The 20,402-nt window shown below is 42.6% G+C and overlaps 2 protein-coding genes and 1 pseudogene across 5 annotated transcripts in view; all 3 read left to right on the forward strand.

Annotated features, from left to right (window-relative positions):
* TEC (tec protein tyrosine kinase) overlaps positions 1-1,463 on the forward strand; it is a 140,173-nt gene extending 138,710 nt beyond the window's left edge. For all 4 annotated transcript variants that reach the window (XM_030923641.1, XM_030923650.1, XM_030923636.1 and 1 more), the window contains one exon: positions 797-1,463. In XM_030923641.1, coding sequence (XP_030779501.1) covers positions 797-880 — 84 coding nt within the window. In that variant the 3' untranslated portion in view covers positions 881-1,463. The remainder of the gene's footprint in view (positions 1-796) is intronic.
* A 420-nt stretch (positions 1,464-1,883) lies between these two features.
* On the forward strand, positions 1,884-3,780 carry LOC104668160 (annotated as a pseudogene).
* Positions 3,781-4,385: 605 nt separating this feature from the next.
* The window catches only part of TXK (TXK tyrosine kinase), a 67,341-nt gene continuing 51,324 nt past the window's right edge, over positions 4,386-20,402 (forward strand). Inside the window, exon 1 of the mRNA XM_010370804.2 lies at positions 4,386-4,497. Within this exon, the coding sequence (XP_010369106.2) occupies positions 4,482-4,497 (16 nt within the window). The 5' untranslated portion in view covers positions 4,386-4,481. The remainder of the gene's footprint in view (positions 4,498-20,402) is intronic.

Here is a 20,402-nt window from a genome sequence, read left to right on the forward strand (position 1 = left end):
TTCTCTAAACCTCAACTTTCCGAGGTCTTTGGAAGTATTGAAATGTCACCTCCTAAAAGAGGTTAGATACCAAATGACTTCTGAAAGACAGTAACATTAGCTCACATGTATTATGTACCAAGCACTATACTTAGTGTTTTGGATTTAGTTCTCAAAACAACACTTTGAAGTGGAGATACTTTGACTGTACCACTCTGTAGATGAGAAGATTAAGGGTCATGAGGTTGCTGCTTGCCTGGGGTCACTTAACTACAGAGCAGTATAGGCCTGTCTGACTCCAAAGTCCAGGGTCTCAACCACTGGCTGTACTGCCTCCCCAAGAGTTGATTGGGATGGGCATAGACATTCTGGGCAGGAAGTGGTGCTACAGGGAGAGAGAACAGCTTGAGCAAAGGTAAGGAGGTGGTTATAAACATGCTGTTTGTGCACGACAGTGGAGATAGTGGCCCTATTTAACAGACAGCCCATGTGAGGGATTTTGTGGGGAATAAAATTGGGTGACAAGAGGGTGGGGGGTGGCAGATTATAGAAGGTCCTATAAATTTGCAGGACTTGATTTCACAGGCATGTCTCTTGAAGAGAGACATGAAAGCAGTATCTTAGAAAGGTTAGCCTAGCAGCAGTACATGCAGGGTAGATTAGGGTAGTGATAAGACCCCTTTGGAGATGCCTGTATGTCCCAGTCCCAAAGCAGTGAAGCCTCTCTGTAATATGCTGTGTTTAGGAGTTGGAGCAGTGAGAGGTTTTTTGGAATGGATTCTGGAACCTACAGCTTCTCTTTGACTTTTAATTGCAGAAACCAGAGGGAAGGCCTTCTTTTGAAGATCTGCTGCGCACAATAGATGAACTAGTTGAATGTGAAGAAACTTTTGGAAGATAAGTGATGTAACCAGTGGCTCCCAGATTCCAAAGCGCAAGGAAGGATGGGCACTTTGTGGCTTTTAATTTATTGAGCACTTGGACATGTAGATGATTTTACTTGTAAAGTGGAAACACATAAAGAATTTGCTTCTAGACGGAATCTCCCAGAGTGTTTCCACTTAGAAACACTCTGTTGCCTTAGAAATGGTGATTAAAATCACTCATTTCTATTCATTCCTCAGGCACTTGAGTGACAGTTGTTTACCAGGCTCTGTGTATAGCCCCAGGGTTTGGCCATTTAGGGGTGCACACATGGGACCATGTTAGCTGATGCCAGTTGAAGGCCAGGGTATTTGGGTATTAGAGTCATGACCCAGCAACCCTTCTTTTTCCCTTTGACTTCTACAGAAATCTGGGCCTGAGACATTGTCTACAATTGGGTTCTAGATAAATCAGGAACCCACCTAAATAAGTACCCATTTTTGTTTTGAAAACATCTCAGTTTTCAAGACTGCTCTTAGTATTACATGAACAATATTTGTATGCTGTGTATATTGTAAATATATGTAATATATAAAGTTATATATTTATAAGAAACACGAGTTGTCTTTTAATTGAAACTTTTAATCCTGTAGTATATGAGCTCACCTTCTTAGGACTAGAGACTGTGCCTTACAGCTGTTAATTCATTTCCCCCTGAACATCAAATATACCTGAAGAGAAGAAAGTCTAGACTCTTCTATGAGTAACACCCCCTCCTCACTCAGGTAAATGTGTCTGGGGATGCCTGTCCAACTTAACCACGTGCATTTGGCCTATGTAATCCTGCCCATGGTGGCCGCAGCTAATCAGAATCAGATGGAAAATTAAACTAGGTAATCTACCTCTAAGCCTTAAGAATATTCCCTGGGGCACAGGCACTATAATTGGAAGTGCTGGGCTCTGGGGCAGAAGGATCAGGTGACGTTCACAACAAAGTTTGCCCCCACCTCACACGGGACCCAGAAGCACCCCGAGTTGTGATGGAGGATCCAGGAAGCTACCAAGAGAAACAGCGAGCATGGTGTTCTGAGCTGCCTCCCGTGCGTTTTTCAGGAGGCCTGGTTGGACTTGGGTTCCTGGATGGGTGGGACTGTTGTACCTCACAGGAGACCCTGCTGTCAAGACTCTGTGTGTGGATTTCTCACCCTTAGAAGCTCTATTAAGACATCAATGGAGTTAGGGCCTGCCTTTTTTCCTCGTGAGCGCCAAGGAAAAGAAATTATCTTGGTTACATGAGTGCCAGCGAAAAGAAAAGTCACCCAGAAACTGTTTATTGCCCAACACATTATTCTTGCTATTGGTAGGGTAACTAGCTGAGGAAGACACAGTGCCTTCCCTTCAGGAGTTCCGTCTCCTCTGGAGGCTGCGATGGTCTACTCTGGAGCACTGGGTGAACACACAGACTGGCTGTGCTGGGCAGCACCTTCACTCTGACCCTGGAGAACCATTTCATTTCATCCTGGCCAGTCTAGAGTCTGTGCAGCAGGCAGTCCATCCACTGAAGGCTGTGTTTATTCTTTTCCTGTGCCCCTTATAATGGAAGAAAGTAAACTGCTTATTCTGAGCCTTATCACAATCTGCCACATTCCTTCTCGTCTACCTATTTAACCATACCCCCATGACAAAAACATGCACAACTTTTTTTTAAGTTCCAGGGTACATGTGTAGGATATGCAGGTTTGTTACATAGGTAAACGTGTGCCATGGTGGTTTGCTGCACCTATCAACTCATCACCTAGGTATGCATTAGTTATTTTTCCTGATATTAGCCTGATATATTTCCTGATATTAGCCTGGCATGCATTAGCTATTTTTCCTGATGCTCTCCCCTCATCTGCCCTCCCCCAGGAGGCCCCAGTGTGTGTTGTTCCCCTCCCTGTGTCCATGTGTTCTTATGGTTCAGCTCCCACTTATAAGTGAGAACATGTGGTGTTTGGTTTTCTGTTCCTGCATTACTTTGCTGAGGATAACGGCTTCCAGCTCCATCCATGTCCCTGTAAAGGACATGATTTCATTCTGTATGGCTGCATAGTATTCCATGGTGCATATGTACCACATTTTCTTTATCCAGCCTATCACTAATGGGCATTTTGGTTGCTAACCATGCACAACTTTTAACTGACTTGTAGCTTATTCAAGGAGTCGGTCCTGGCACACTCTACCTTACTATCACTATCAGCCTTTTCTCCTTCCTTCCTGACCTTCCCTCCTTCCCTCCTCCCATCCCATACTTCCTTTTTCACCTTGAGGAGCTATGGGAAGTACTAGGTGGTATGAAAGAGAGTGAGGAGAAGATAAGAGTCCCTGCCCTAATGGTCAATGTATGCTTTTTATGGGAAAACAAGATATGTTTTCCTGGCAACATTTGTGAACATTTCCTTCAAAAATCTTCAAATATTTTTCACTAAGACTTAAAAAAAAAGCTTTTATATGAAAGCATAACTTAAGGCAGAAGGGGAAGTAAAAATAACAGTCATCACCCAGAATGCTAAGGAGATCTTAATCTAAACAGGAGATTGGAAGGGCAATGGGAATATGCTGTGTCTTCATTAAAGTTCTGTTGCTCTCTGGGCTCGGACCTGGTTCGCGGCGACACGACCAAACATACCAAGAAAGTCGGGATCGTCGGTAAATACGGGATCCGCTATGGGGCCTCCCTCTGGAAAATGGTGAAGAAAATTGAAATCAGCCAGCACGCCAAGTACACTTGCTCTTTCTGTGGCAGAACCAAGATGAAGAGACGAGCTGTGGGAATCTGGCACTGTGGTTCCTGCATGAAGACAGTGGCCGGCGGTGCCTGTTCATACAATAAATACCACTTCCGCTGTCACGATAAAGTCCTCCATCAGAAGACTGAAGGAGTTGAAAGACCAGTAGATGCTCCTCTACTCTTTGAGACATCACTGGCCTATAATAAATGGGTTAATTTATGTTAAAAAAAAAAAAAGTTGTTCTGTTAATTAATTAACACATAGTTATGCTTTCCAGTGGGATGAAGTGAAACTCCCAAGTGTGTTTTGTATTGTTGGTGTTTTTATATTTCTCAGCCATCCCTCAATCACATTTTAGGGTTATTACTAGATTGACTTCCCCCAAATAAAGTGTCTGCTGAGTGGGAGGATGGAACATTCTAAACTCAATATTCCAGAGCCTAGAATCTAATTGTTTCTGCCACTCACAGTGTGGCCTTGGGGAAGTCCCTTATTCTGTCTGTGCCTCCATTTCCTTCCCAGTCCAGAGAGGGCAGTTTGACTTGATGATTTTAAAGGTGCCTTTTACCAAAATTTTGTGATTTCTTGAAAATGATGTTTGCGAGTCACCCACACCTTTGGGGATGAGAGACTAAGAGCAGACACCCTCAGAGATTGGGATGGAGATTACTGAGCTTTCTTATATAGGCCATTGGTTGTCATTTATACTCTTCTGAGGTTTTCAGAACAGGAAAATAGGTGGGGTTAACTCTGCCCGTGAGAAACATCTTGAGCGAACTATGATTTCAGTTGAAAGGTGTGTTTTTGTGAGTGGAGCACCGCAGAAGAACTGAAGACTGTTGTGTGCTCCCTGCAGAAGGGGCTGCCATGATCCTTTCCTCCTGTGAGTAAGATGGGCTTTGTCAGTTTATTTTCGGGGCTTGTTCTGGGCCTATTCTTCTTGAACAGCAGAGGATGTTTTTTTTCTAAGGCACAGAGCTTGGGAACATTAAAAGATAATTTCCTCAGATGTTGTGACAGAGTTTTGTTTCTTATTTAAAGAACCACGGTGGTGATGTAATTCTAATAAAGGTTCAGCATTGAGAAAATAAATGAAAGAAAAACAAAAGAATGTCCAGGAATCTACATATGTGTGTGTAGAAATGCAATCAGTGTGAAGTACTTGTTTTTAGAATGAGACTGTAATGAACTTTGGGCTGAAGGCCAGGAGACCAAATTCTAGTTCCAGATTTGCTCCAGCAGTCGTGGATCACAGTTGGCAACTTTATATATATATAAATACACACACAGACACAAATAGATATATTTAAGGCAAAAGGAAGAGAGGTCAAAACACAACTGTGTTTATACTCTGAAATTATCTGCTTTATCATGTAAACATATAGACTTACCCTTATTTTCACAGGAGTATTTATTCACAATTTCGTGTAGACATCCGTTATCGAGGACCTTTCCCAAGCAATTGAAATTTAGGCAAAACTGATTCTTACCTGCAGTCAGAGCCTGAGTAAAGACCAAAATAAGAGTCAAAGTCATGAGTCTCCACATGGTTAAGAGTGTGAACATGGTCGAGTGTGAACACTGGCTTAAATGTCTCTCTCCCTCATATATATTACATATGAAGATGTTATTTTAATATTTTTATAGAATATAAGACCACTGTTAAAAATAAGTGCTAGTTTCAGGAGAACAGAGAAAGATTCCCTAGATGCTGTTATCTGTGAAGATCCTTGGTTTGAAAGAGCCGTGGGGATGCTTATAAATCCAAAGAAATTAGAATAAAAAGAAAAACAAGCAGAATAGTCTTCTAAATAAGAAGGCAGCCATCATATCAGAATTGCAATATGTTTGTTTATAAAGGTATTTATTGAGCACCTACCATGGGCCATGGTCTATACCAGTTCCTTTATATTCGTTATCTGAAAGCTTCACTACAAACTGGCAAGGTGAAAATTGTTATTCTTATGTGGCCAATAAGAAAATAGTGCCTTTGAAAGTTTAAATCTCACCAAAAGCTCACATGGTTGTCAGACTCAGGATTTAAGCATGAGACTTTTTTTTTTTCTCTGAGACAGAGTCTTGCTCTGTCACCCAGGCTGGAGTGCAATGACGTGATCTCAGCTCACTGTAAGTTCGACCTCCTAGGTTCAAGCAGTTTTCCTGCCTCAGCCTCCCGAGTAGCTGGGACTACAGGTGCATGCCACCATGCCTGGCTAATTTTTCTATTTTTAGTAGAGACAGGGTTTCACCATGTTGTCCAGGCTGGTCTCGAACTCCTGACCTCAAATGATTTGCCTCAGCCTCTCAAAGTGCTGGGATTACAGGTGTGAGCCACCACACCTGGCCAAGTATGAGACTTGCCAGACTTGGGATTTAAGTGCTCTTCCTTTTGCCTTAAATATATACACACACACACACACACACACACATATATGTTTATATACATAAATAAGTTCTCAAAGGGAGTGTGTGTATGTGTATGTGTATATTTGTATACATATAAATCTGCCAGCTGTGATCCACAAATGCTGGACAAAATCCAGAACTAGAACTTTAGCCCAGGCGACTCCCTTTTTGGTCACCTTGCAACAAAATGTAAAGAAACGATAAACCTAAGAGGTGCTTTAAGAACTTTATTTTGCACTTAAGGAGGCCGAGACGGGCGGATCACGAGGTCAGGAGATAGAGACCATACTGGCTAACACGGTGAAACCCCGTCTCTACTAAAAAATACAAAAAACTAGCCGGGCAAGGTGGCGGGCGCCTGCAGTCCCAGCTACTCGGGAGGCTGAGGCAGGAGAATGGCGTAAACCCGGGAGGCGGAGCTTGCAGTGAGCTGAGATCCAGCCACTGCACTCCAGCCCCGGTGATAGAGCGAAACTCCGTCTCAAAAAAAAAAAAAAAAGAACTTTATTTTGGGAGTTGCTTTGGAAGACTATTCAGTCCCATGTGCAGTTTTGGAAATACTTGTTAATTTATCTCTAAGACTCAGAGGGCCTTATTTTGCAGATAAGGAAGGAAAATACTGTCTTTGATTTTAATACTAGATGATGATGGAACCAAGCTTCAACAAAGCTCAGTCATATCAGATTAAAGCAATCAAAGGCCAGCTAAAAAAAGTCAAAAAAGTCAAGTTTTTACATTTCTGACTTTTAGGTGGCATTAAGGAAAAACGGATTGTAATTTTTAAATGTCATCTATTTAAGCCAAATCCCGTCACAGGAGCCAACAACTGTTTGTAGATTTCATTAAAAAAAAAAAAAAAGACCAGATTATTCCAGTTGTGCTGACCTGAAAATAACTCGTAGTCTTCCATTCACGCAGATAAGAACAAGGCTCCTGTTAACAGAAATATGGGCCAAGCAGAGCAAAGCAGAAAAAGCGAAAAAGCAGCAACCTGTGTCCCCTGCCACCCCCACTGGCAGGACAAGCTCAACAGTGACTTAAGAATCTTTAAATGTTAAAAGCTGTGTGAGCATCTGCTCTTTATTTCCATCAAGGTCAGAACTAAAGAAAATGCTGTAAATTACAGCAGGAAGGATTCGGTTATATATAAAATAAATAATTGTGAGGGTTGAGACAAGGATTTGATTGCCCAAGGGATTAAATAAGGGACTACCTATTGGCGGGGTGTTTTGAGGATTATTCTCTCTGGCATGGCTTTTTTGAAAGCTCACTCTCCTTTCCAGCTTCTGTTAATTTGATTTGATGATAAGAATCACCTGTTGTCTACTGTCAATTGCAGCTGAATGTGGCTACATTTTCTGCTGGGTAAAACAATGAGTGTTTACTGTTGACAAGGAGACAGCTAAGTGATGCCTCAAGATGTATTACTGTTAATCAAAAAAAAAAAAGGTCCAGCCAAGAAGATTGCTTAAGCCGAGGAGTTTGAGGTTGCAGTAAGCTGTGACCGCACCACTCCACTCCAGTCTGGGTGACAAAGTGAGACCCTGTCTCTTTAAAAAAAAATTTTAAAAAAGTTTATGTGTTTGTTAGGGTCATTTGCCAAAAACGTTTGTTGTTTTAAGTATTGTCATAGAAGTCTGGCTTCAAAGGTTGCTATATGGTAGGAGAAAGTAATTGTGGAGCGTGGGATATTGATCATACTGATGGGAGATTTGGAGTGGGATTTCAGGGCACTGCCCCAGTGAGATTCAGTTTGTGAAATGTACTTGGTATTGCCAGCATTTCCATCAACTCACAGTTGCCCTGAGAACAGATCCAGCCTAGGAGAGTTATTTAAAGGACAGGGCAAGGGAGAAGAGCTGGGGGCTTAAAAAGTTCACCTCTTAGCTCCCCTGTTTGCCTAATTTCTCTGCCTTTCTTTATTTACAACTTAGTAGAAAGAGTGGTTTCTAAGTCTTGGTGTGCCTGAAGCATGCCTTGGGTGCTGTTAAAAGGCAGGTTTCTGGGTTCATCTCCATAACTGGATCTGTGAGTAAGGTAAGGACATTTTGGTCACACCGCCTTTCTTGGGCCTCTGTTTTCCGAGTCCTATCTTACTCCTTTTTGTATCTGATTCTCAGACCAACTTTGTTAGGTCCACACCTTCCATTATTACTATTATAAATATGAAGATAAGGAGGGTAGCTGTGGTAGGCAGCCTCTAAGATGGCCCGATGATATCTGCCTCCAGATATTCAGGCCCTTATGCAGTCCTCCTCCTTGAGTATGAATTGGACCTAGTACCTCACTTCTCGTGGTTAGAATATGGTAAAGGTGATGGAACGTCACCTCTGAGACCAGGTTGCAGAGGCTGCGGCTCCCATTCCTGCGATCTCGGGCTTTCTGCCTCCTGCATCGCCGGCTGCCTTGTTGGGAGCACTCTCAGGCAGCCCGTAGAGAATCCCCATCACGAGGAACTGAGGCACCATGGAATCCGCTTAGAAGTGTATTCTCCAGCTTTGGTTGGGCCCAGCTTGACTGCAACTCCCTGAGAGATCTGGAGCCACGGGCACCCAGCTAAACCCTTCCAGAACTCGCAGCCCACAGAAAGTGTGAGATAAACGTTTTAAGTCATTCCAACAATAGATAACTAAGTCTGTGGCAAAAGCAGGAGGAGCCGCAGATTAAAAAAGAACTTGGCCACTTTGGCCACCCTTCTGCTTGGGGCTGGAGTTTGATGCCCTTTCTGAAAAATAGGCTCAAGATTAAAATGGACACTAGATGTGTCTTTTCTTTTGTCTTTAAATCATTTCAGTTTTCTACTCCATCACTGCCTCAAGTGTCTGGTAATAACTGCAGCCGCCTTTTGTAACTACTGCAGATCCCCCCATTGCTCCTCTGTGGAGCTCCCCAGGCCAGCAGCGCCCGCACTTCCTGCCCACCGAGGGTCAGTGAGCAGCATGGCTTCCGGCCCAGTGCCAGCTACGCCCGTGCGCCTTGTGGCCGAGCGCTTCTTCACATCACAAGCTGGCTCGATGTCTTGGGTGTGATGTCTGCGAGCTTGTTATGAACTTTGAGCTCACAGAAAACAGTGTTCTAGGAAATACTGTTTTGAGATGTAGGGGAGGGGAGAGGTTGTGGGCAAGGTGCCTGTAAAGTCCAACTCACATCAGCCTCTTCTGAGAAACAAAGAAAAATTGCCTCATAGACCAAACAAGGGTTTGGGTGGCTGCTGTCCGTGCCTGGGGGGGTTGCCCTGGCGGAAGCTGAGAAACAGATGAGCGGTCATCTTCAGGAAGATTCTGCCTTTCCTTACAGCACCTTTTACTCCCAGAAACCATTATCTTCCCTGGTGCCTGGGACCCCATCCAGCTTCCCAGACTTCTAGAATCAATCTCCTTGCCCCACACAGCACCCCTTCAGGCCATAGAAGGGTCAAGCACCACTCTTCCACTCAAATTGATCAGTTTGTTGTCCTGTTAGCTAGGTACTTGTTTTCTCTTAGTTGCCAATGACTCACCTAAAGTAGTTATCCTCCCTTCTTTAAGGTTTCACCAGTAGTATAATGTCAAAAAAACAGAACAGTCGAGGTCTAACACAAATTACTTATTTTATTCATACATTTAGAAAAACTAACATCTCTGGAGACCATCACTTAGAAGAATGGACATTTTAGTATCAAAAGGAAAAGTGTACACCCGTGCAAACACAGACACAGGATCACTTCACACCCCAAATGCATAAAGGTTATAAATTCAGAATAAAGGATACGTTTCTAAATTGAAGAAACATTTATGTGAAAAACTCAATGTCCCAATTTTATTATTTTCCCCTCTCCTTGGTGTGGGGTCTTGGTGTGGTGTCTAACTCCAAACCAAGAAGTCTAACTCCAACTTGGAAGCCTTTTCTAACTCCTGTTCAGAGGTAGAAATCCATGCTATAGCCAAGCTAGTTACATGCTATAGCCAAGCTAGTTACAGATAACATGGGTTAATGTGGCTAAAACGTGCCTGTCTTCAAAAGGCCCTTAAGAAATGGATGTAGTGGGGCCGGGCACAGTGGTTCATGCCTGTAATCCCAGCACTTTGGGAGGCCGAGGCGGGCAGATCACGAGGTCAGGAGATCGAGACTATCCCGGCTAACACAGCGAAACGCCATCTCTACTCAAAATACAAAAAAAAATTAGCCGGGTGTGGTGGCGGGCGCCTGTACTCCCAGCTACTCAGGAGGCTGAGACAGGAGAATGGCGTGAACCTGGGAGCAGAGGTTGCAGTGAGTCGAGATAGCACCACTGCACTCCAGCCTGGGGGACAGAGCGAGACTCCATCTCAAAAAAAAAAAAAAAAAAAAGAAAAGAAGAAATGGATGTAGTGGTGGGCATTTATGGCAGAGTAATGAGGAAGTTTGGCCTTTCTGTAAATTTCTGGAAGAAAAAAAAGGGATATTTTGCAGCAAACTTACAGAATCAGCTCTGGTCACCCAGAGCCATTTTTCCAAAACCACAAGTTTTCAAGGCTTCCTGACTCACCACAGCCCATCAACTGCAAAAGCAGCGGGTATCAGACATTTCTCATCTTAAAACCACAATCTGGAGTGCCTGGGTTGGGCGACAAGCCTGGTCTTTGGGTTAAGGCAGCTCTTGAAACAGCCAGTTGCAAGCCATGTTTTTAAATACAAATCATTAGCCATGTGCCAGTTATTATGATGACCAAATTCAGTAGGAATGCATTTCACTCAAGGCACTGATTCAAAACGAAACCCTAACATCGGAAATGCCAGGGGATGAACTGGAGGTGATGATGTAAACTTCAAAACATTAGACACGAGGAAGCGACAGCAGCTTTGCTTCCCGCGCAGCCCCGGGCCCCACAGCTCTTCACATCTGTTCCTTTGTCCTCTTCAGAGGTGACCTTAGGAACTGTTCTGAGAAGGGGTGCTTCTCACTCTTGCTTTCTTCCAGTGCCCCCTGGTGGAAACCTGTTCCCAATCAGCCCAGCTGTTGCCACCCAGGAACCTCTGGGGGTGGAAAGAATACCAATAGGAGCCTATCCCAGAGGACAGAGGGGCACAAATCCTTCCCAGGAAAAAACAAATACCAAGGATGGGGGGTCCAACTGCCTACCCCATGATAGACGTTCCGTTTTCTAAAGGTCACAGAGATTACATCTGATGCGATGCCCTTTTTCTGATTTGCTGGCCTGAGGCTCATCATGAGAGATATTTGCTGAGGAATAAGAAATAGATGAAAAGAACAGCGCAGATGTAAGCATGGGAGAGGAAGCTCAGCTCCTTCAGTGATAATCTTCAAGCCTGAATATATTATTTCCACATTTCCTTCCAGCAGGCAAATAGTCATTGCCTATCTCTGGGGCATTTTTGTCGCTCTGGCAAAGGCCCTTGATATGCACGAGTTCCAGCCTAAGTTGGGAATTTGCTAATAGCTCACGAGCTTTCTCTCTGCAGGTTAATAGGCAAAACAATGCAAAGAATGGCTTCTGTAATCACAGAATGCCTGTGGAAGGGCGCTCTCTATTTACTCAGAACACCTGTGCTGCTGTAAATTGAAAATGATCATGCATCGAATACTCCTTGATACGTGCATTGGAATGAATTTTGGCCCAACACTTCAATCTGTAAATAAAGATGCCTGCTGTCTTGGAAAGTCATGCCAAGCAAGGGAACACCAGGGAGCTGTTTGGCTTTCATGGTGTGATTTTTCTTCTCGCAATGATTATTTATGGGGCAGCAACTCTGCTGGGTAGAGGATGGAACCACAAACAAGGCAGTGGTTTGCCTTTCTGCTCACCACTGTTCTTGGTCTTTGGGGGAAATTAAATAAAATTGGGTCACAATTAAAGCAGTGGTAGGTTAGGTCTGTACCTTTCTTTAAAGGCCAATGTCTTTGCTATTGAATTGGGAAACAAAAATATTTTGAAAATATTTCATTCTAAATTTCAGGCTGCAGAAGAAACCAAGGGGAATATTATCAGGTGTGGCCATGTGTTGTGAGGTCAGGGAGCTGGGGGAGGCCTTTCTCTACTCCCAGATACTCCTGCCTGCTGACCGATACCAGCAATTTCTCTTTCAAAGTTCTTGACTTGGCCAGGCATGGTGGCTCACGCCTGTAATCCCAACAGTTTGGGAGGACGAAGAGGGCAGATCACTTGAGGTCAAGAGTTTGAGACTAGCTTGGCCAATGTGGTGAAATCCCATCTCTACTAAAAATACCAAAAAAAATGAGCCGTGTATGGTGGAGCATGCCTGTAGTCCCAGCTACTTGGGAGACTGAAGCAGGAGAATCGCTAGAACCTGGTAGGCGGAGGTTGCAGTGAGCCGAGATCATGCTACTGTACTCCAGCCTGGGTGACAGAGCAAGACTCTATCTCAAACAAAACAAAACACACACACACACACACACACACACACACACACTCACAAAATTCTTGACACTTGAACAAGGTGGTTCTCCAAAATGTAATTACTCACAGCCTTACATTGACCAGAAGCCTTATCAATAACATAAATGTTGATCAACACATATTTTGTGCGTTATGTGTATCATACACTGTATTCTTATAATAAAGTAAGCTAGAGAAAAGAAAAGCTTTAAGAAAGTCATAAGAAAAATAAATTTACTATTCATGAAGTGAAAGTGGCTTATGATAAATGCCTTCATCCTCATAATCTTCATGTTGAATAGTCTGAGAAAGAGGATTAAGAGGAAGAGTTGGTCTTACTGTTTCAGGGGTGACAGAGGCAGAAGAAAATCTTCATGTAAATGTTTATACCGTGTTTTTCAAGTGTCAAACTTTAAATTTCATGTGTTGTGATGGTTAATTTTATGGGAAAACATGGCTGGGCCACAGTGCCCAGATATTTGGTCAAACATTATTCTGGATGTTTCTGTGAAGGTACTTTTTGGATGAGATTAGCATTTAAATTGGTGGACTTGGAGTAAAATGGGTCACCCTCCATCATGTGGATGGACCTCATCCACAGTTGAAGGCCTTAATGAAAGTCAGACCTCCCCGAGCAAGGAGGACTTCTGCCAGCAGACCACCTTTGGGCTCAAACTGCAACTCTTCTCTCACTCTTCAGCTTGCCAGCCTACCCTGTTAGATTTTGGACTTGCCAGTTTCCACAACTGCCTGAGCCAGTTCCTTAAGAGAAACCTCTCTCTGTGTTCACCCTGACTGTTACAAATGTCATGCTTACAAACATGTACACGCCTCTGCACTGCAGTAAGCATGACATTGCTGAAGCTCTGCAGTACAGCATGTTTACTATTTAACATTGTGTCAGTCATTTATATCTTACTGAGAAAAAGTGTGAGAGCCTCTCCTGAGGCCTGCTGTGATAGCAGGGAGACAGTCAGTCTCCTGGGGTCTTGAACGGGGAAAACATCTGCCTTTGAGTCAGGGGTGGAGTTGGCTCAGAAGAGAGGAGTTGGAGCTGAAGATTCACTTTGGTTTACTCAGTCTTCTTCTTCCATTTTGTCTTCGGAGGGAAAACCATATCTGCTCCTATTTGGTTACCTTAAATGTATTTTGTGAGTACCCAATAAATAGTTGCTGAATGAGTTCTAGGGAACTGGTTGGGGGACAAAGTGGTAAAGCAACTGAGAGTAGCTGGTATGTTCTAGCGATGTTTGCCTCTGCAATCTTATTTAATCTTCTCATCCACAAGGATAGTCTTATTGTGACGCTCATGGACTCTGGGCTTGATGTCTGGCTCAGCTGCTTTTTATGTGACTGGATAAATGGCTGAAGCTCTCTGTTCCTCTGCTTCTTTAAGATGGGATTCATAATGTTAGTATAGTGAGTAAGTTAGCATAGCGTAGTATAGTAAGATCTTGGTATATCTGTCATGCCTGGCATATGGTAAGGGCTGTGTTGGTAGAAGTGGGAAACCCCTTTCTTAGAAGACAGATTTTATTACCTACATTTTCTAGAATTGATTGCCCAAAATCACATTGTTGCTCCAAGAAAAGGGAGCAGTGATTTGACTGCAAGTCTGCCTGATACTAAAGCCTACTGAACCCCATATTTTCTTTTAATACAGAAAAGAAAAAACAAACACATTTGAATGCCAGAAAGTTTTTAATAATTTCATTTGGCATCTCATGGTTTGGTACTTTATTTTGGATAAGCATTTATTTAAAAATATATGTCTAGAATAAAAAGTTAGACTTGTGAGCCACCACAAATGCTGGCTAAAGCTCTGGAAGCTCAGTCTTCACTTTTGTCATTCCACTCAGTCAAAAGGTCACGATCATCTTGCCTTTCTCGGTGGCCAACATCACACTGTGAAATACTGGATGATAGGATGAATGAGTGGAAAAAAAAAAAAAAGAGCTCAGATGTAATGTAAGGGTGTTGATATTGGTTGGGTCTTATTTAACAGCTATTTATTGAGTTCTTGTTATGTGCCAGGCACTGATGCCAGAAGCTAGGGAGAAGACAAAAAAAATTAAAAATAAAAAAAGGATAAGATGCAGTCCCTGAGATAGAGAAGCTTGCAGTCCGGTCCAGTGTCTCTACTGGGGTTGATTTTGTCCCCAGCGAACATTTGGCAATGCCTGGAAACACTTGGGTTTCCACAATTGGAAGGTGGTGGTGGTATGGGTGTTAGAAGGGAGAGGGCTGTGTTGCTGCTGGCATCTAGTGCATAAAGCCCTGAGATGCCCTAAATATTCAGTGGTACACAAGACAGCTCCCCACAATAAAGAATGATCCTGTCTAAAATGTTGATACTGGTGAGATTGAGAAGCCCTGTGAGAGATGAAGCCTACATAGAGAAACTTAAATGACCATCTCAGGTGGTACCTAACTAGGAGCCACAGGGCAGGACTGACCATAGGTGCTTTGGGAACTGAAAGGAAGAGTAGATGGGAGTGGATTGCAATGTAAGTCTTCCTTTCCAGGTTGGAGGCAGAGATGCACGATGTGTCTGTGAGAACAGAGCAAGCGGAAGAAGCTAGTGCAGCAGGAATTGGTGAAAGCTAAAGCAGTCAGGGTGAGGTCACTTGTGGAAGACCTTGAAAGTGGGGGAAGATATAATGCTGAAGATGAAGAGCAGTTGGCTGAGGCAGGCTTTTAGGGAAATGGGTATATAGGGTGAATTGAAGGAGACAACTTGAAGCAGAGACTCTAGATTCAGGTTCAAATCCTGGCTCCCTGCTTACTAGCCCTTTGTTGGTAAGGAATAACCTCTCTGATTCAGATTGCTCATCTGTAAAGCGGCATCTACTTCACAGGGTCATTGTGAGGACTAAGTGAATTAATGCCAAATTACAGGTATGCGTTGATGAGGGCTTAGTCTGGCTTATTGGAAGGGTGTATAAGAAAGAAAAAGCCAAGCCCTGTGAACAGATTGATAGATTGATGGCAGATTGAATACAAAGGGTGGGGCTCAGGAAGAATCTAAGTCTTCTATGGTGGACTCATTCACAGACATGGGAAGATCGGAAAGGGGAAGCGACAGAACGGTTTTCTTACTGGGGATAGTGAGGAAGATTATAATTCTTGTTGGGGAAAAGGTAAGACAGAGGCCAAATTGGGGAAATAAAAATCCTTTTGTATCTATCACTAAAAGTGATGTACATGTAGAAAGCCATCAATCATAGAATGGGCACCTAATTATCACATCACAGGCCTATTTGATTTTCTGGGTTTTTCCTTTTCTTTATAAATTTAGGTTTTGAAATATTTCAAGCACACAGAAAAAAGTAGAGAATAACATAACATGCCAGTGATTACTCAAGAATAAGGTGGCCATTATATACGCTTGCGGGCTTTGATGATAATAAATAATTTGTTTATATGAAAACAGAAGGCTACATAGACGGTCAGAGCTCATCTTGTTGGACCATTTTCCAATGGCTTCTAGGCTGAGAACTGATTGCTTTGCTTGGCCTGTGGCCAAGTTGTTCTCTATCTTCAGTTCTATTAAGCCCCCCTAGTACATAGACTCCCAAGGTCTTATCTTCCTCTATTTCAAGGACTTTTGTGACTGAGTTATCCCTCTCTGGTCATACTGTTCACCACTTCCAATTGAACCTGCTTGTTCTGTTCCAAATACCATTTGCAAATTCCCACTAGGAATGAATCAAGACAGGTACATCTTCTGAGCAAGCCTATAATTTTGTGCTCTTTCAAACATATTCATTCATTTATTCATTCACTGAACAAATATTTATTGAGCATTCATTGTGTCAAAAAGTGTTCTAGCCTCTTGGGATATAACAATTGTGAACAAAATAGACAAAGATGCTTGTTTACATACTAGTGAGGGAGACAAACAGTAAAGAAAAAAGGTAAATAAATTGCACAGCATGTTAGAACATGAGAAATACACCAAAAAAGAAAGAAAAAGTAGAGCAGAGTGAGGAACCTTAAAGGGAGTGCAGATGGGCATAATAACAAATCAAGGAGCTATTCACTTAGAGGTTTGAGCAAAGACTTGAAGGGATTGGAGGGAGTTGAAAATGGAGGGAGGAGTGCTCTCGAAAAAACAAAAGCCAAGAATCTCTGGTGAGAGCAGGCCCTATGGCTCCAGCAGCAGCATCGGGGTGTGGCTGAGTGAGGTGATCAGGAGCTTATTGCAGAGGAGATGAGAGGCAACAGGAGGCCAGATCATGGAACATTTTATAGGCTCTTGTGGGACATGTAGCTATAACCCTGAGTGAAATGGGGAGCTATTGTGGGGTTCTCAGACAAGGAGCAACACGATCTGACTTAAGAGTTAAATTAATTACTTTGGCTGCTGTGCTGAGAATAAAGCATAGTGGGAGGAGGAGAAGCAGGAAGAAGTTAGGAAGCTTTTGGTGTGAGCCAGGTGAGGTGATGGTGGCTTATCCATGGTGGTGACGGATGAGATGGGGAAAGCAATAAGTGTGTGTGTGTGTGTGTTTTTAATTGTGTTGATATATATATCAAAAATTTGCCATTTTAACCATATTTGAGTGTACAGTTCAGCAACATTAAGTACATTCACATTGTTGTAAACCATAACTATCCTCTATCTCCAAAATTTTTTCATCATCCCAAATGGAAACTCTTGAGTAAACAGTTTTCTATATCCACAGGGTCCACATTCTTGGGTTCAGCCAACTGTTGAAAAAAAAATTTTGAAAAAAAGGATGCTTGCGTCTGTATGGAACATGTACACACATTTTTTCTTGTCATTATTTCCTAAACAATATAGTGTAACAATGATTTACATAGCATTTACATTGTATTAGGTATTATAAGTAATCCAGAGATGATTTAAAGTATATGTGAGGAAGTGTGTAGGTTATATGCAAATATTACATCATTTTATATAAGGATCTTAAGCATCTGTGGATTTTGATATCTGTCGGGGGATCTGGAACCAGTCTCCCATGGACACTGGGGAAGACTGTATTTTTTAAAGGCACAATCAGCATACTTTCTTGATAAATTGGCCTGGGTGAGAGAGAGAGAGAGGGGTCAACGATGACTAAGATTATTTATCTGAGCAACTGGAAAGACAGAATTGCTTTTGACAAGATGGAGAAGGGTGACAGAACCCGTTTGGGGAGGGAGGAAGTAAAAGAGTTCAGATTTCATCTCCTGTTTACTTGAGGTATCTACTAGACATCCAAGTGGAGAATTTGAGAATGTATTTGGGTAGGTGAGTCTGGAGTTAATTAGAACTGGGCTAGATGTGTACATTTGGATGTCATCAGTTGATAGATGGTTTTTAAGCTGCAGGAGGGAATGGGATAATCGAAAGAGTGAATAAGACAAAGAAAAGAAGAAATCAAATGCTTTGCAGGAAATCTAGCATTATTAAGAGGTCAGGGAGGTAGAGAACAAAGCAGCAAAAGAGACTGACAAGGAGCAAAGCCAAGGGATGTGGTACCAATGCTGCCAAGAGAGAGGTTCAGTAAGATGAGGACTTAGAGTTGACCATTGGACTTAATGGTGCATGGGTCACTGGCGACCTTAACAAGAGCAGTATATTTTTTAGAAGTGGTAGAGATGACAGCCTGACTGTAATGGAAGGAGAGCAGTTGGAGACAGCAAGTAAAGAGCCTTATTTCTAGGGCCGGAGGACTGGCTCATGCCTGTAATTCCAGGACTTTGGGAGGCCTAGGTGGGCAGATCACTTGAGATCAGGAGTTTGAGACCAGCCTGGCCAATATGGTGAAACCCCATCTCTACTAAAAATACAAAAATTAGCTGGGCGTGGTGGCAGGTGCCTATAATCCCAGGTACTCTGGAGGCTGAGGCAGGAGAATTGCTTGGACCTGGGATCCAGAGGTTGCAGTGAGCCAAGATGGAGCCACTGCACTCCAGTCTGGGTGACAGAGCAAGAGTCAGTCTCAACAAAAAAAAAGAGAGAGAGACTTATTTCTAGATTTTACAATAAATAGGGAGCAAATCAATGAAGGAAATAAGAACACGAGAAGTTTGTTTTGTTTTTAATTGCGGAAGTAACTATGCACGCGCGCGTGTGTGTATGTATGCTGATGATCCAGTAGAGAGGGAAAAAATGGTGATATAGGAGAAAGAGGGAGTATTTTTTAAATTTTGAATTTGAATACCTCCAAGTGGGCTTGGTCACAACAGTTTGCCACAGTCTACACTCTATTCTGACCTACTTCATTCATTTATGTAACCTACATTTAGTTTTGCATCCTCTGGCCTGGATAGATACAGATCTATTTGGGGCTCTAAAACAACACTGGAATAAATTGGTTAGAATGTAAATGAGACCCATTCCTGCCAAAGTCAACAGAGTCCTTAAGTGCTAATGCACCCTCTCTTCGAAGAGTGATTTCTTGCAGTTTGCTCATCCCAGCAGACACAGCAGATGAAAATGGACGGTCAGAAGCAGCTGAAATCCAAACACCAAAGAATATGATGTAGTGCAGATTCTTGGGAATTAGTAATTTATTTTATTTTTGTCTCCAGAAGTAAGTCTTTGGGTGGACCATGGAAAATGAGTGATTTCTGGGTGCAGGAAAAGGAAGAGAGAAATGGAAGAAAAGGAAGAGAGAAAGGAATAGAGAAATCAGGGGGAGCAATGAAACAGCAGTGGGTGCAAAGGTGAGTCCTTGCCTGGGCTTGGACTTGAACTGTATGTCCAGGGTAGAGAAGAGAGATTTCCCATTAGACCATCAGTGTGTCAATGGCTCAACAACTGAGCGGGTGATGTCCAAATCAGAGAAAGATAAGTCACAGATGTATGAATGTAGGTTTGGAAGATCAACTTCTTTGATTGGAAAGGAACTAGTATGTATTGATAATGTGTAGGAATTAAATTTTGCAGCCAGCCTCCAAAATGGCTCAGTGTTCCCCACCTTTTAATAATCATTCCTCTCCATCCTAAACTCTATCTTGGAAACAAAAATCTGTAAGGTTAGTTCAACGTCCTCCTAAGCCCTCTGGTTCTGATTGGATTACACCTACTGGGAACCCTGGAATGAAGTTGTAGTGAGGTTGTTGTGTCCCTAAACAGCAGATCATTCATCTCCTCAAAGTGATCTTTGCTCTACTTTACTCTGTCTCCCCATCCTGGTCCTTTTGAACCTAGGGATGGTGACAGTTCCACTACTGCTGGACCTGGGTTCCTGTATATCTTTTGTGGTTTTCACTCCTTTGTGATTAGTCCCTTTATAAATAACCCTTTCAAAGTTAATCTAAATATGTCATGTTTTCTCTTGTATCAGAAGTAGCTCTAGGAAGCAGATTCAGAGTTGGGTCTGGAGTTTATTTGGTCATATATTTAGAGGTCCAGAGATACCCTCTGCTGGAGAAATAACTCAGTTATCAATTAATCCAATTGTCATTGGTACTGCTTGGGATAAAGGGCAAAGAGAGGGCAAGATGCTGGCTTTATGGCGTTTCAGGAAAGCCCCAATAAGAAAATTGCAGCACAAACCCTTAGGAATATTTTCCATCTAAAAAACAGCTCCTGACTTGCTACTGGTAAAGACTAAATGCTTAATCATGGATCATCAAATATTTATGTGATCCAAGCTGCTTATCATGAGCTGTGTGTTATCTGATTCAATGGACTATGCAATTGGTCATGCATACTAGTTTTCTATCCTAATACAGAAGTGGCATATGTGAAAATGGGCCCTAGTAGATCCAGAAGCTTCAAGAAAGCTTCATAAGCATGCAACATCTATTCACATTGTACTTGCTCTTTCTGCTTCTACTTCAACTCACACCAGTGGCCTCTTGGGTAGTTCTCCAACAGCTTATGGGAGAAAAATTTCTGGCTTGATTTACAGGAAGATCTGCATCATAAATGTACACCAACAGGAAACAGCCATTGTACTACAGCCTCATTCAGAGGTAGCCTGATAGATAGTGTTGAAATAAAGTCCTCCCAGAACTTCAGGAAACACGTAAGTTTATTCACTTC

Source organism: Rhinopithecus roxellana, chromosome 2 (genome assembly GCF_007565055.1).
Source record: "Rhinopithecus roxellana isolate Shanxi Qingling chromosome 2, ASM756505v1, whole genome shotgun sequence".
In the NCBI taxonomy this organism is placed as follows: domain Eukaryota; kingdom Metazoa; phylum Chordata; class Mammalia; order Primates; family Cercopithecidae; genus Rhinopithecus; species Rhinopithecus roxellana.